This window comes from Giraffa tippelskirchi, chromosome 8 (assembly GCF_054371585.1).
Source record: "Giraffa tippelskirchi isolate mGirTip1 chromosome 8, T2T-mGirTip1v1.2.pri, whole genome shotgun sequence".
Lineage (NCBI taxonomy): Eukaryota > Metazoa > Chordata > Mammalia > Artiodactyla > Giraffidae > Giraffa > Giraffa tippelskirchi.
Window position 1 is genome coordinate 100297723 of NC_137282.1, and position 12863 is coordinate 100310585.

The following is a 12863-nucleotide window of genomic DNA, read 5'->3' on the forward strand; positions in this document are numbered from 1 at the left end:
AGATGTATGTGCCTGATTTGGGACTAGAATCGGAAAACCTACTTAACTTTTGACTTTGAATCTTTTTTTAGATTATTGTAATAGACTCTTCAATATATAGGGACTTCCCTCATAGCTCAGTTGGTAAAGAATCTGCCTGCAGTGCAAGAGACCAGAGTTCAATTCCTAGGTCAGGAAGATCCCCTGGAGAAGGAAATGGCAACCCACTCGAGTGTTCTTGCCTGGAGAATCCCATGGACAGAGGAGTCTGGTAGGCTATAGTCCATGGGGTCACAGGAGTTGGACATGACTTAGCGATTAAACCACCTTATTGGTTGAATAACATTTTGAGAATTTTCAAGTTATATTTGCTTATAATATTACTGTTGTTGGTTGTTCAGTTGCTTAGTCATGTACGATCTTTGTGACCCCATGGACTGCAGCATGCCAGGTTCCTCCGTCCTTCACTGTCTCCTGGAGTTTGTGCAATTCATGTGCTTTGAGTTGGTGATGCTCTCTAACCATCTCATCCTCTGCTGCCCCTTTCTTCTTTTGCCTTCAGTCTTTCCCAGCATTAGGATCTTTTCCAGCGTTTCAGCTCTTCACATCAGGTGGCCAAAGTACTGGAGTTTCAGCTTCAGTATCAGTCTTTCTAGTGAATATTCAGGGTTGATTTCCTTTAGGGTTGACTGTTTTGATCTCCTTGCTGTCCAGGGGATTCTCAAGAGTCTTCTCCAGCACCACAATTCAAAACTATCAATTCTTCAGCACTCAGCCTTCTTTATGGTCCAACTCTCACACCTGTACATGACTACTGGAAAAACTGTAGCTTTGACTATACGGACTTTTGTGGGCAAAGTGATATATCTGCTTTTTAATATTTTACCTAGGTTTGTCATAGCTTTCTTTCCAAGGAGCAAGCATCTTTCAGTTTCATGGCTGCAGTCACCATCTGCAGTGGTTTTAAAGCCCAAGAAAATAAAATCTGTCACTCCTTCCACTTTTTCCCCTTCTATTTGCCATGAAGTGATAGGACCCAATGCCATGATCATCCTTTTTTTAATGTTGAGTTTCAAGCCAGCTTTTTCTCTCTCCTCTTTCACCCTAATCAAGACGCCCTTTAGTTCCTCTTCACTTTCTGCCATTAGAGTGATGTCATCTGCATATCTGAGGTTGTTGATATTTCTCCAAGCAACCCCAGCTTGTGATTCACCCATCCCGGCATTTCGCATGATGTACTCTGCATATAATATTACTATGGAACTCTAAAAAAAGACAGTAAATAAGAGTTTATTTATTGGCAGTAGGTTCATCTTTTTTTGTCTTAAATTTTGATGTTCTTCCTGTGTACTTTCAGACCTAAATTTTACAAATGTTATTTACGGCCTTTGAAAAATTTATGAAGTCAGACTTAAACAAAAGAATATTGTTGTGCTATAAACTTGCCACAAAATGTTTATGGTAATAAAGGAAGTAGATCCCTTGCGATTTTTCTGCTGTTTTTCTGGGTATAGTTTAAGACCTTTCAGCTTTTGGGTTCTGAAAAGTTAAACCATATTTATAAGGCATTTTAGAATAACCAAGCATTTTTATATAATTTCAGATTTTCTAAGATAGAAGAAGCTGAGATTCCTTAGATTGGGAAACCTGTAAGAATGGGGAAGCTAATAAGATTTTAGGTAATCCATTGAACTAGTTGGCAGTCTTAAAAAATTCTGAGAGCTTATCTGGAAGGCCTCTTTAATTACTTTTAAAAAAGTATTACCAGCTGAGACCTGCTGAGATAGTCTTCGATGCTCACATAAATATATGTAGAATATGTCAAATTATACAATCATCTCATTTTCAAGCAGGAATGCCTCATTTGATCACTATGGGAAAATAATAGCTTAAGATAGTTATAAGTAAAATATTAGTTTTTAATTGGATATCTATAATGATACTATGTGCAGACTTTGTAAATGCTAATTTTAAAGTGTTAAATGGAAAATGCTTACTGTTGGGAGTCCAAAAATAGCTTAGGGGCAAATACTGGCTCTACTACTTTAATTAGTTGTGTGTATTTAGATAAGCTAACCACCTTATGTCTCATTTTCCTCATCTGTAAAAGATTATTTTAAAGATAACAGATAATATATCAAGGGCACATAAACATTGCCTGGTACATAGCAGGTCCATAGTAAAAAAAAAATGTTACCTCCGAGTAACTTCAGTCAAATTATGCTGTAAGTCAAATGGGAAAATGATTTTCAGTGTAAGAATTCTTATTTAGTACTCTTAATTGATATTTTTTAAAAAATGTACAAGAGTTCAGAATAACAAGGTTTAAAGTACCCAAATCTAACATATATAGTATGGGTCTTGGCTTTCAGTAGCCCATGCTTTCATATATTATGCATTGACACTTCTAAGCCTCCTTTCGTATGCAAAATTCAGTCTTCTATACATCATCACACAGACTGATTTAGAATTATTACCTGGTTTGCACTGATCTCTGCCACTGGGGTAAAGGACCAGACATCAGTCAGGCAGCAGAGATCTTAGTTGGCCATCCTGCCTGCTTCATTACCATTCCTCCAAGCCAGGGGCTCCTGTCAGGCATCAAACGCCTGAATCTTGCTTGTTTTCAAGGGGATAGCTATCCCAGAGATGTGTCACTTTACTCAGCCCAGTCTCTCTTTCCACCCCAAAGTCGCCTCTGAATTCCATTCATTCTCTTCGCAATGCTCCACCAGTGGGAAGTATTGGGCTGGAAGTAGACAGCTGGTTGAAAACTTTCACCAGGATCGCATGTGCCTGTGGGCCACAACCAACATAGGCCTCCATCTTTGATTTGGTACTCATGGAAGAAAGCTTCTTCTCCACTGTGGTAGATATCTTATAAGTTCTGATGCTTCAACATTTAGAGATTACAGTCTGCTTAAATATTTTTCCTAACCTGTGTGGATGGATTAGGAAAGGGGCAGTGGCCCAAGTAAGGAGAAACGTCTAAGTCTGCCGTTTCATTCTTCTGGACCATTGGTGTCACTTGCCTCAGACTGGTACCTGTCAAGGGTCTTACTCATCAGTAGGGTCACTGAGACCCTAGGAAAGCAGTATTTGAGGTACCAAATTAGAAATTTTGTAAATTTCTAACCAAATAAGTTTTATTTAGCTTTCCAATGTGTAGGGACACCCTATATGTAGAGGAAAGGGAAATTACATCCAAATGTATGGCAAAAACTATTACAATATTGTAAAGTAATTAGCCCCCAACTAAAATAAATAAATTTATAAAAAAAACAAAAGACAGAATCCTCTCCTCTTAATGATTCTGACCAGAACCATTCTTTATCAGAATGGTTACAAAATGATGATTTAATAATTCATTAAAAATAACCCTAATAAATCCATTACATATTTATGTAAAGAATATATTTTGATCAGAAATAACTATACTTTCCAAAACAGAAACATTTAGTGAAAAGAGTAGCATTGCTTTGTTTTATATGCAAATCCTCCTAATGTGTGACTTAATAAAAGATAGGTGGATTTTTCATATCTGTTTCCTCATTCAGTGTGTTACTATATCACATATCATGTAACCTCTGGAAAAGTCCATTGTACATTTATGAAAAAATTAAAATAAAAGAGGAAAAAAATCTTGGCATTATTAAAACAGTTTAGCCTCAGAGACTCCCTAAAAGGGTCACATCTCCCTTGCACATCTCCCTTTCACACTTTGACAATTTAAAACTCTTGTTTTTTTGACTTAGCAAGATGTTCTAGGCTCCCCTTGAATCCACCCAGCCCTAGGCCTGAAATCAACCATTTTTCTGAGGAATCTTGATTTCTTTTGATGGATGATGGCATAGAGACCAAGATTTGAGCACTGGGAATCCTTATTGCTACTAAGGCCTTTGCTTCTAGGTTCTTTCTGCAAATAGAACCAGAAAAATGTATACATGTATATGTGAAAATACATATATCTGTGTACAAATACATGTCTATCTTATTTATCATAAGTAGCCCGTATCTCCAGCTTCAATCTGACTCCTGGTCTTTTTTGCCTTTTCCCATTGCATGTCTGTATATCCTTCCACAATGAGAACCCTGGCTTCCAGTAACATTAATACATATACACATTTGCTGAATCATGTATCTAAAGTAGTTTCAGAATTGCCTTACCCATACCACTACAGAAAACAAAGATACTATAAACAGTTGATGTATCTGTAGGTCTTTTCCTGCCCAAGACTTAGGGTACATATGCAAATACCATGTTCCTAAGTTACCTGCTATCGTTCTTTCTTTTCTTTCCCCATTCAGTGTGGTTGTGTTTTTGGTCTGAAATAAAGTTGGGCTTATTTGTTTCAGCTCGCTTTCATTTCCTTTATTTTCCTTTCACACTATGTTGATTTAACTTTTTGAATATATAGAACATAAGCATGTTTTCAGACTTATTCAAAAGTATATACTCAGACAAGTACCACTCCCTTGCTACTTCTAAGATCTTTGCCTTGTTCTTTCAAACCTAACCTAAGATTGTACATAACATAGGATTTTTTGAAATGAAGAGTAAAGGCAATCCAAACAATGCTTCAGTGTTCATTAGCCATTTCCTATCCATAGTAATTTCTTACTGGTATGTTGATTCCTATGCTCTGTATCAACATATGTGCCACTGGGCCTGTCTCTCCAGACTGGTGTTCAAGATGACTTCAGGAGGTACAAAGACAACCCATTACATTTTAAAGATATTTATCTATTTTATGTATGTTTGAACACAAAATACAACTAGTATATTAAGTCAGTGATTTTCTGGGTTTTTTAGGGGGGAGGTAGGGTAAAGTAAAAGTGAATATTGAATAATAAAGCAAGTCAAAATTAAAGAAAAATATTAGGGAATTAATGCCACAAAGTGTGACCAAAATTGCAAAGCAGGCACTTGAATGAGTGAAGTTTAGGGCTCTCTACTCTAGCTCTTCTTTCCCTTATCTGTGTCCAGGGTCCTTATACTGTGTGCCACAAACCCAGTAGAACAGATGAAATCTTTTACCTAAACCCATCATCTACCTGATACCAAAGAATCGTGCCTTTTTTTTTCTTTTGATCAAATGGATTCCATATTTTTAAAACAGTTTTAAGTTTGGAAAACAATACTTTGTGCTTCCCAGGTTGCGCTAATGATAAAGAACCCGCCTATTAAGAGATGCAAGTTCAGTCCCTGGGTTGGGAAGATCCCCTGAAGGAGGGCATGGCAACCCACTCCAGTATTCTTGCCTGGAGAATTCCATGGACAGAGGAGCCAGGCGGACTACAGTCCACTGGGTCACAAACAGACACTACTGAAGCAACTGAGCACAGCACTATTACTTAGACAGACTTTAAATCCATATACCATTGACCATTATTGATCTACCTAAATTCAGACTTTTGACTATTTTAATTTAATATTGTTTAATATTAAGTAAAATATAGTATTAATTATATTGTTTTACTTAATATTCATGGAATATACCACTGTTGATTGTTTATTGTTGTATTAGACCTTATTAAACCTATATGTACATTAGATTTAATGTCTTTGTTATTAAGTTAATTTTTAAATGTAAATTAGACCATAAAATTGGACACTTGAGTAAGTACGTATATTTATTCCATTTACTAGATGGAATTTTTTTTGCTATGATACGTAGGATTGTGTTTACAACTCTTGTATGAAAACATATTAGAATGAGTAAGTGTTCAATTTGTGCATAATTTCTTACTAAGTACAAAGCGTAAGTTTTATTCCCAGTTTATAGTTGTACAAGTAGTATTTATTCCAAAGAATTGAGTAGTCTTAAAATAGTTTATTTGAGGGGGAAAACCCATATCTGGTTACTAAGAGTTTATGCAATAAATTAAAGGCCTTATTTTGTATTATTGAAGGTGTGTATATGTATTTCATAAACCTTTGATGTCATCTATTATCAGTGACTAATTCATGAATTACTCTTCTTGTCTTTCCATATACACACCAATAGATATGACTTTTGATTTTAAAATTCTTAAGATAGGTTAAATGAGGTTTATAAACTCAAGGGTAGGAAATGTATAGATATACATGTATATGCATTTAGTGGTGCTGCTATGAATGGTAGACCTCTCCATTTGCTCCTCGTATGCTCAATTTTATTGACGTACACTTAAAAACTTATAGAACACACAAGTACTTTCAGAAGCCCATCTGTTAGCATTTTGTATTTTAGACAATAATTTTCTGTACTTGTTATTGCTAAAAAGACATACTTACATCTTAGTATTAAGTTAGGGCCTATATGAAGGCACAGATATTTTGACTCTCAAACGTTTTGAAAATTGTCATGTAAACATACTTCAGTAAATTTAGTCTGTGCTTAATTATGGTAACTCGTGTTATTATGATGTGTTTATATATGTGGATATAAATAGCATTTTAGTAAAAATATATGTATATATGTTGAGCTTCTGCTATGAGAGTAATGCAGCTGTCATTGTTGTAGGCTCCTTTTACCCTAATTCTTGTTCCTATAGCCTGGGAGCTTTACTACTGATCCCTTGTCCTACTGTGTATTTATTAGGTAAGGTAAGATAAGATAAGCAAAAGGTAACGCCTCTTAGAGAACCTCAGGATTAAATCAGCCTGATTAAATGAGTCCGTAATAAAATGCAGAGATTCTTTGACCTCATCTCAGAGTTTCTAGTCATTAATGGCTTTTCTATGAAATCCTAACCTTTCACTTGCTATTATTAAGGGAGAGGAAATAAAACTAGCCACTCAGTAATCTTAGGCTTCCCTTTTTAGTTCCCTATCTCCTGCACAGTCACTCCTAGAAGTTTCCTTGTCTATAATTGAAAAAAACAAATTTTTTTTGGCCGCTCCTCACGGGATGTGGGATCTTAGTTCTCGAATAAGGAATGGAACATGTGCCCCCTGCACTGGGAGCGTGGAGTCTTAGCCACTGGACCAGCAGTGAAAGTCCCAAAGGAATTTTTTAATTGGTAGAATTTCATGTCATATAGGAGAAAGATTTGCAGGGAACAAAGTCAATTTCTTGAATTATCTCACCTAATCTGTTTGGATTAGTATAAGGTTGGCCTAGGAGTGGGAGGAAAAAAGTAGTATTTTGCAAGGCCCAGATTTCTCTCCCTGACTAGTTTGATCCTTGTTAAGCCATACTCCTCCCCTCATCATTGTTGACCAGTGTCTTCTCTCTTTCAACTTGTATTGCCTGAAATAGGCTGGCACACTTGTTAACTGTTGGGAGATAGAAAATTACCTGATTTCTTCAGGATCAAAGTTTCAATGACAAAGAAATGTGTTTTGAAACCATCATTTTGATAAAGTTGCTTCAAAAGGATATAATCAGGACTTTTTGTTTATTGACATATAGTTGTTTTACAATATTGTGTTAATTTTAAGTATATAGCAAAATGATTCAGATATATATATATACACACATACATGCACATATATATAAATACATACACACAGAGACACACACATATATATACACACACATACTTTTCAGATGGTTTTCCGTTATAGGTTATCAGAAGATATTGAATATTGTTCTCTGTGCTATACAGTAAATCCTTGTTGCTTATCTAAATTATATACAGCTGCTGCTGCTGCTGTTAATTGCTTCAGTTGTGTCCAACTCTGTGCAACCCCATAGACGGCAGCCCACCAGGCTCCGCCATCCCTGGGATTCTCCAGGCAAGAACACTGGAGTGGGTTGCCATTTCCTTCTCCAGTGCATGAAAGGGAAAAGTGAAAGTGAAGTCGCTCAGTCATGTCTGACTCTTAGCGACCCCATGGACTGCAGCAGTTTATTCCTATTAATCCCATACTCTTAATTAATTCCTCACTTTCCTCCCTTTCCCCTTTGCTCACCATAAGTTTATTTTCTGTGTCTGTGAGTCTTTCTGTTTTGAAAATACATTCATTTGTATTATTTTTTAGATTTCACATATAAGTAATACATAATATTTGTCTTTCTGTGATTTAATTTAGTATGATAATCTTTAGGTCCATCCAGGTTGCTTCAAATGGCAATATTTCTTTCTTTTTTATGGCTGAGTAATATTCCACAGTGTAGTGTATTCCACACTACATCTCCTTTATCCATTCATCTTCTGATAGACACCTATGTAGCATCCATAACTTGGCTATTGTAAATAGTGTGCTGTGAACATTGGGATATATTGATCTTTTCAAATTAGAGTTTTCATCTTTTCCAGATATATGCCCAGGAGTGGGATTGCTGGATAATTTGATAACTCTGTTTTTAGTTTTTTAAGGAACTCCCATATTATTTTCCATAGTGGGGCCAAAAATGTTGATTCCCTTAGGCAGTAGCAGCAGCCTCCGGCATCTCTCCTATATATACTTGCAGGGTGTGAAAGAGTTAAACACTTTGTTGTTAATAAAAATCTTTTTTTAATTGGCCTACAAATTAATTGGTTTCTCTTTTTCTTTACACAGAACCTAGACTTATTCTGCCAAAATTACTTTTTCATACAATGGTAGGAAATTTAAAATTTCTGAAGTAGTTTTAGTGACAGTAGTAGTAGTAACATTGTACAGGAAACAGGGATCAAGACCATCCCCAAGAAAAAGAAATGCAAAAAAAAGCAAAATGGCTGTCTGAGGAGGCCTTACAAATACCTGTGAAAAGAAGAGAAGTGAAAAGCAAAGGAGAAAAGGAAAGATATGCCCATTTGAATGCAGAGTTCCAAAGAATAGCAAGGAGAGATAAGAAAGCCTTCCTCAGTGATCAGTGCAAAGAAATAGAGGAAAACAATAGAATAGTAAAGACTGGATGGCATCACTGACTCGATGGACATGAGTTTGGGTGGACTGCGGGAGTTGGTGATGGACAGGGAGGCCTAGCATGCTGCAGTTCATGGGGTCGCAAAGAGTCGGACACGACTGAGCGACTGAACTGAACTGAACTGAAGGGAAAACCACTAGACCATTCAGGTATGACCTAAATCACATCCCTTATGATTTATACAGTGGAAGTGAGAAATAGATTTAAGGGACTAGATCTGATAGACAGAGTGCCTGATGAACTATGGACGGAGGTTCGTGACACTGTACAGGAGACAGGGATCAAGACCATCCCCATGGAAAAGAAATGCAAAAAAGCAAAATGGCTGTCTGAGGAGGCCTTACAAATAGCTGTGAAAAGAAGAAAAGCGAAAAGCAAAGGAGAAAAGGAAAGATAGCAGAGTTCCAAAGAATAACAGGGGAGATAAGAAAGCCTTCCTCAGCGATCAGTGCAAAGAAATAGAGGAAAACAATAGAATAGGAAAGACTAGATGGCATCACCGACTCGATGGACATGAGTTAGGGTAGACTCTGGGAGTTGGTGATGGACAGGGAGGCCTGGCGTGCTGCGGTTCATGAAGTCGCAAAGAGTCGGACATGACTGATTGACTGAATTGAACTGAAGTAGTTTAGAAACTGCTTTTTCTAATATACCTAATTCTAAATAAAATCTATTCTTTTTCCTATTAATTCTCTTATTGTAGGAGAAAGTGTGCAATATCTAATATCTAATATCTCTTCAAGAAAATTAGAGATACCAAGGGAACATTTCATGCAAAGATGGGCTCAATAAAAGACAGAAATGGTATGGACCTAACAGAAGCAGAAGATAGTAAGAAGAGGTGGCAAGAATACACAGAAAACTGTACAAAAAAGATCTTCATGACCCAGATAATCACGATGGTGTGATCACTCACTTACAGCCAGACATCCTGGAATGTGAAGTCAAGTGGGCCTTTGGAAGCATCACTCTGAAGAAAGCTAGTGGAGGTGATGGAATTTCCAGTTGAGCTATTTCAAATCCTAAAAGATGATGCCGTGAAAGTGCTCCACTCAGTATGTCTGCAAATTTGGAAAACTCATCGGTGGCCACAGGACTGGAAAAGGTCAGTTTTCATTCCAATCCCGAAGAAAGGCAATGCCAAAGAATGCTCAAACTACCTCACAATTGCACTCATCTCACAAGCTAGTAAAGTAATGCTCATAATTCTCCAAGCCAGGCTTCAGCAATACATGAACTGTAAACTTCCAGATGTTCAAACTGGATTTAGAAAAGGCAGAGGAACCAGAGATCAAATTGCCAACATCAGCTCAATCATCGAAAAAGCAAGAGAGTTCCAGAAAAACATCTATTTCTGCTTTATTGACTATGCCAAAGCTTTTGACGGTGTGGATTGCAATAAACTGTGGAAAATTCTGAAAGAGATGAGCATACCAGGCCACCTGACCTGCCTCTTGAGAAACCTGTATGCAGGTCAGGAAGCAACAGTTAGAACTGGACATGGAACAACAGACTGGTTCCAAATAGGAAAAGGAGTCCATCAAGGCTGTATATTGTCACCCTGCTTATTTAACTTATATGCAGAGTACATCATGAGAAATGCTGGGCTGGAAGAAGCACAAGGTGGAATCAAGATTGCCGGGAGAAATATCAATAACCTCAGATATGCAGATAACACCACCCTTATGGCAGAAAGCAAAGAAGAACTAAAGAGCCTGTTTATGAAAGTGAAAGAGGAGAGTGAAAAAGTTGGCTTAAAGCTCAACATTCAGAAAACTAAGATCATGGCATCTGGTCCCATCACTTCATGGCAAATAGATGGGGAAACAGTGGAAACAGTGGCTGACTTTATTTTGGGGGGCTCCCAAATCACTGCAGATGGTGATTGCAGCCATGAAATTAAAAGACGCTTACTCCTTGGAAGGAAAGTTATGACCAACCTAGATAGCATATTAAAAAGCAGAGACATTACTTTGTCAACAAGGGTCCATTTAGTCAAGGCTATGGTTTTTCCAGTGGTCACGTGTGGATATGAGAGTTGGACTATAAAGAAATCTGAGCGCCGAAGAGTTGATGGTTTTGAACTGTGGTATTGGAGAAGACTCTTGAGAGTCCCTTGGACTGCAAGGAGATCCAACCAGTCCATCCTAAAGAAGATCATTCCTGGGTGTTGACTGGAAGGACTGATGTTGAAGCTGAAACTCCAATATGTTGGCCACCTCATGCGAAGAGTTGACTCATTGGAAAAGACCCTGATGCTGGGAAAGATTGAGGGCAGGAGGAGAAGGGGACAACAGAGGATGAGATGGTTGGATGGCATCACCGACTCAATGGACATGGGTTTGGGTGGACTCCGGGAGTTGGTGATGGACAGAGAGGCCTGGCGTGCTGCAGTTCATGGGGTTGCAAAGAGTCAGACACAACTGAGTGACTGAACTGAACTGAAGTAGTTTAGAAACTGCTTTTTCTAATATACCTAATTCTCAATGAAATCTATTCTTTTTCCTGTTAATTCTCTTATTGTAGGTGTAATATCTAAAGAGAAAATACTTCTTTTAATAGCGACTGTGTCATGTGCTATGCTCTTAGCCGCTCAGTAGTGTCCAACTCTTTGCGATCCCAGGGATGTAGTCCTCCAGGCTCATTGGTCCATGGGGATTCTCTAGGCAAGAATACTGGAGTGGGTTGCCATGCCCTCCTTCAGGGGATCTTCCCAGCCCAGGGACTGAACCCAGATCTCACACATTGCAGACGAATTCTTTACCATCTGAGCCACCAGGGAAGCCCAAGAAGACTGAAATGGGTAGCCTATCCCTTTGCCAGAAGATAGATCTTCCCGACCCAGGAATCGAAACAGGGTCTCCTGCATTGCAGGTGAATTCTTTACCAGCTGAGCTACCAGGAAAGTCCTGACTGCGCCATGGGTTCTTTTAAAAATGTGATACTCACTTTTGTCTTACAGGACAAACTATTCGAGAGAAAAGAATTGTAGAAGCAGCAAATAAAAGAGAAATAGACTATGAAGTGGGGGATATCCCAACAGAATGGGAAGGTAAGTTTCTGCTTTTCGTTGTAACTTCTGGAAGGCAAATAATTTATATATAAAATCATTAAGATGCATAATTTCATATTTATTCTCTTTGCAAAAACTTTTACAATCTGAATTGATGAAACTTTTTTAAATCTTTTGTATTTCTTTGAAAGTTGTGACAGTGTCACATTTCAGGAAGGGAGCAGTGAGAAGAACTATGAAGCTTTAGCAGAGCTCAGACTAGAGTGAGGGGAGCAAAGCTCCGTATATGCAGAATTGAAGGAGGCACTCATTTTTGTGTGCTGGTCCTAAACTTGCCCAACCTCAGGAATTGAATTCTGTTTCTGTTTCATTCTCTACCCACATGAACATCTTCCCAGGTGGTTCAGTGGTAAAGGATTCACATGCCAAGCAGGAGACACAGGTTTGATTCCTGGGTTGGGAAGATCCCCTGGAGAAGGAAATGGCAACCCACTCCAGTACTCTTGCCTAGAAAATCCCATGGACAGAGGGGCTGGTTGGGCTACAGTCCATGGGGTCGCAAAGAGTTGGGTACAACTTAGTGACTAAACAACAACCCACATGAACATGGGAAAGTAACTCATACTTCTCAGACTTAGTTTCCTCTTTTCTAAATTGTGGATAATACTTGTTTTAAATGCCATTTAGAATATTTGTTCAACTTAACAACTAGCTGCCCCTGTGTTTAGACAAGGATGGACACTTGATCCCTGTCAGGACTTTGGAATTAAGGTGAAAAATCAAAGAAAGAGCTAATAATAGCAGTCTTTCCATATGACTGGGGATAGTAACTTATGAACTTGGTAGCCTTGGCAGGTTCTTTACCACTATAATCCTATGAGGTAGACATGGCAGTTTTACCCATTTAACAGAGAATCTAAGTTCTAGAAAGATTAGATAAATTGCCTGGGTAATACAGCTATGCACTGTAAGCAGTCAGCCCTTTGTTTTCTACTGGGTTTAGTATAATGCCTTACACATGGTAGCTATAG

At 38.0% G+C, this 12863-nt stretch overlaps 1 protein-coding gene across 4 annotated transcripts in view; it reads left to right on the forward strand.

The window, feature by feature from the left end:
* NDUFAF2 (NADH:ubiquinone oxidoreductase complex assembly factor 2) overlaps positions 1–12863 on the forward strand; it is a 309065-nt gene that overhangs the window by 80714 nt on the left and 215488 nt on the right. For all 4 annotated transcript variants that reach the window (XR_014063525.1, XR_014063524.1, XM_081524331.1 and 1 more), the window contains exon 2: positions 11782–11871. Coding sequence is in view for 2 of the 4 variants with exons in the window: in XM_081524331.1 (XP_081380457.1) it covers positions 11782–11871 (90 nt within the window). In the remaining 2 variants the exon portion in view is untranslated. The remainder of the gene's footprint in view (positions 1–11781; positions 11872–12863) is intronic.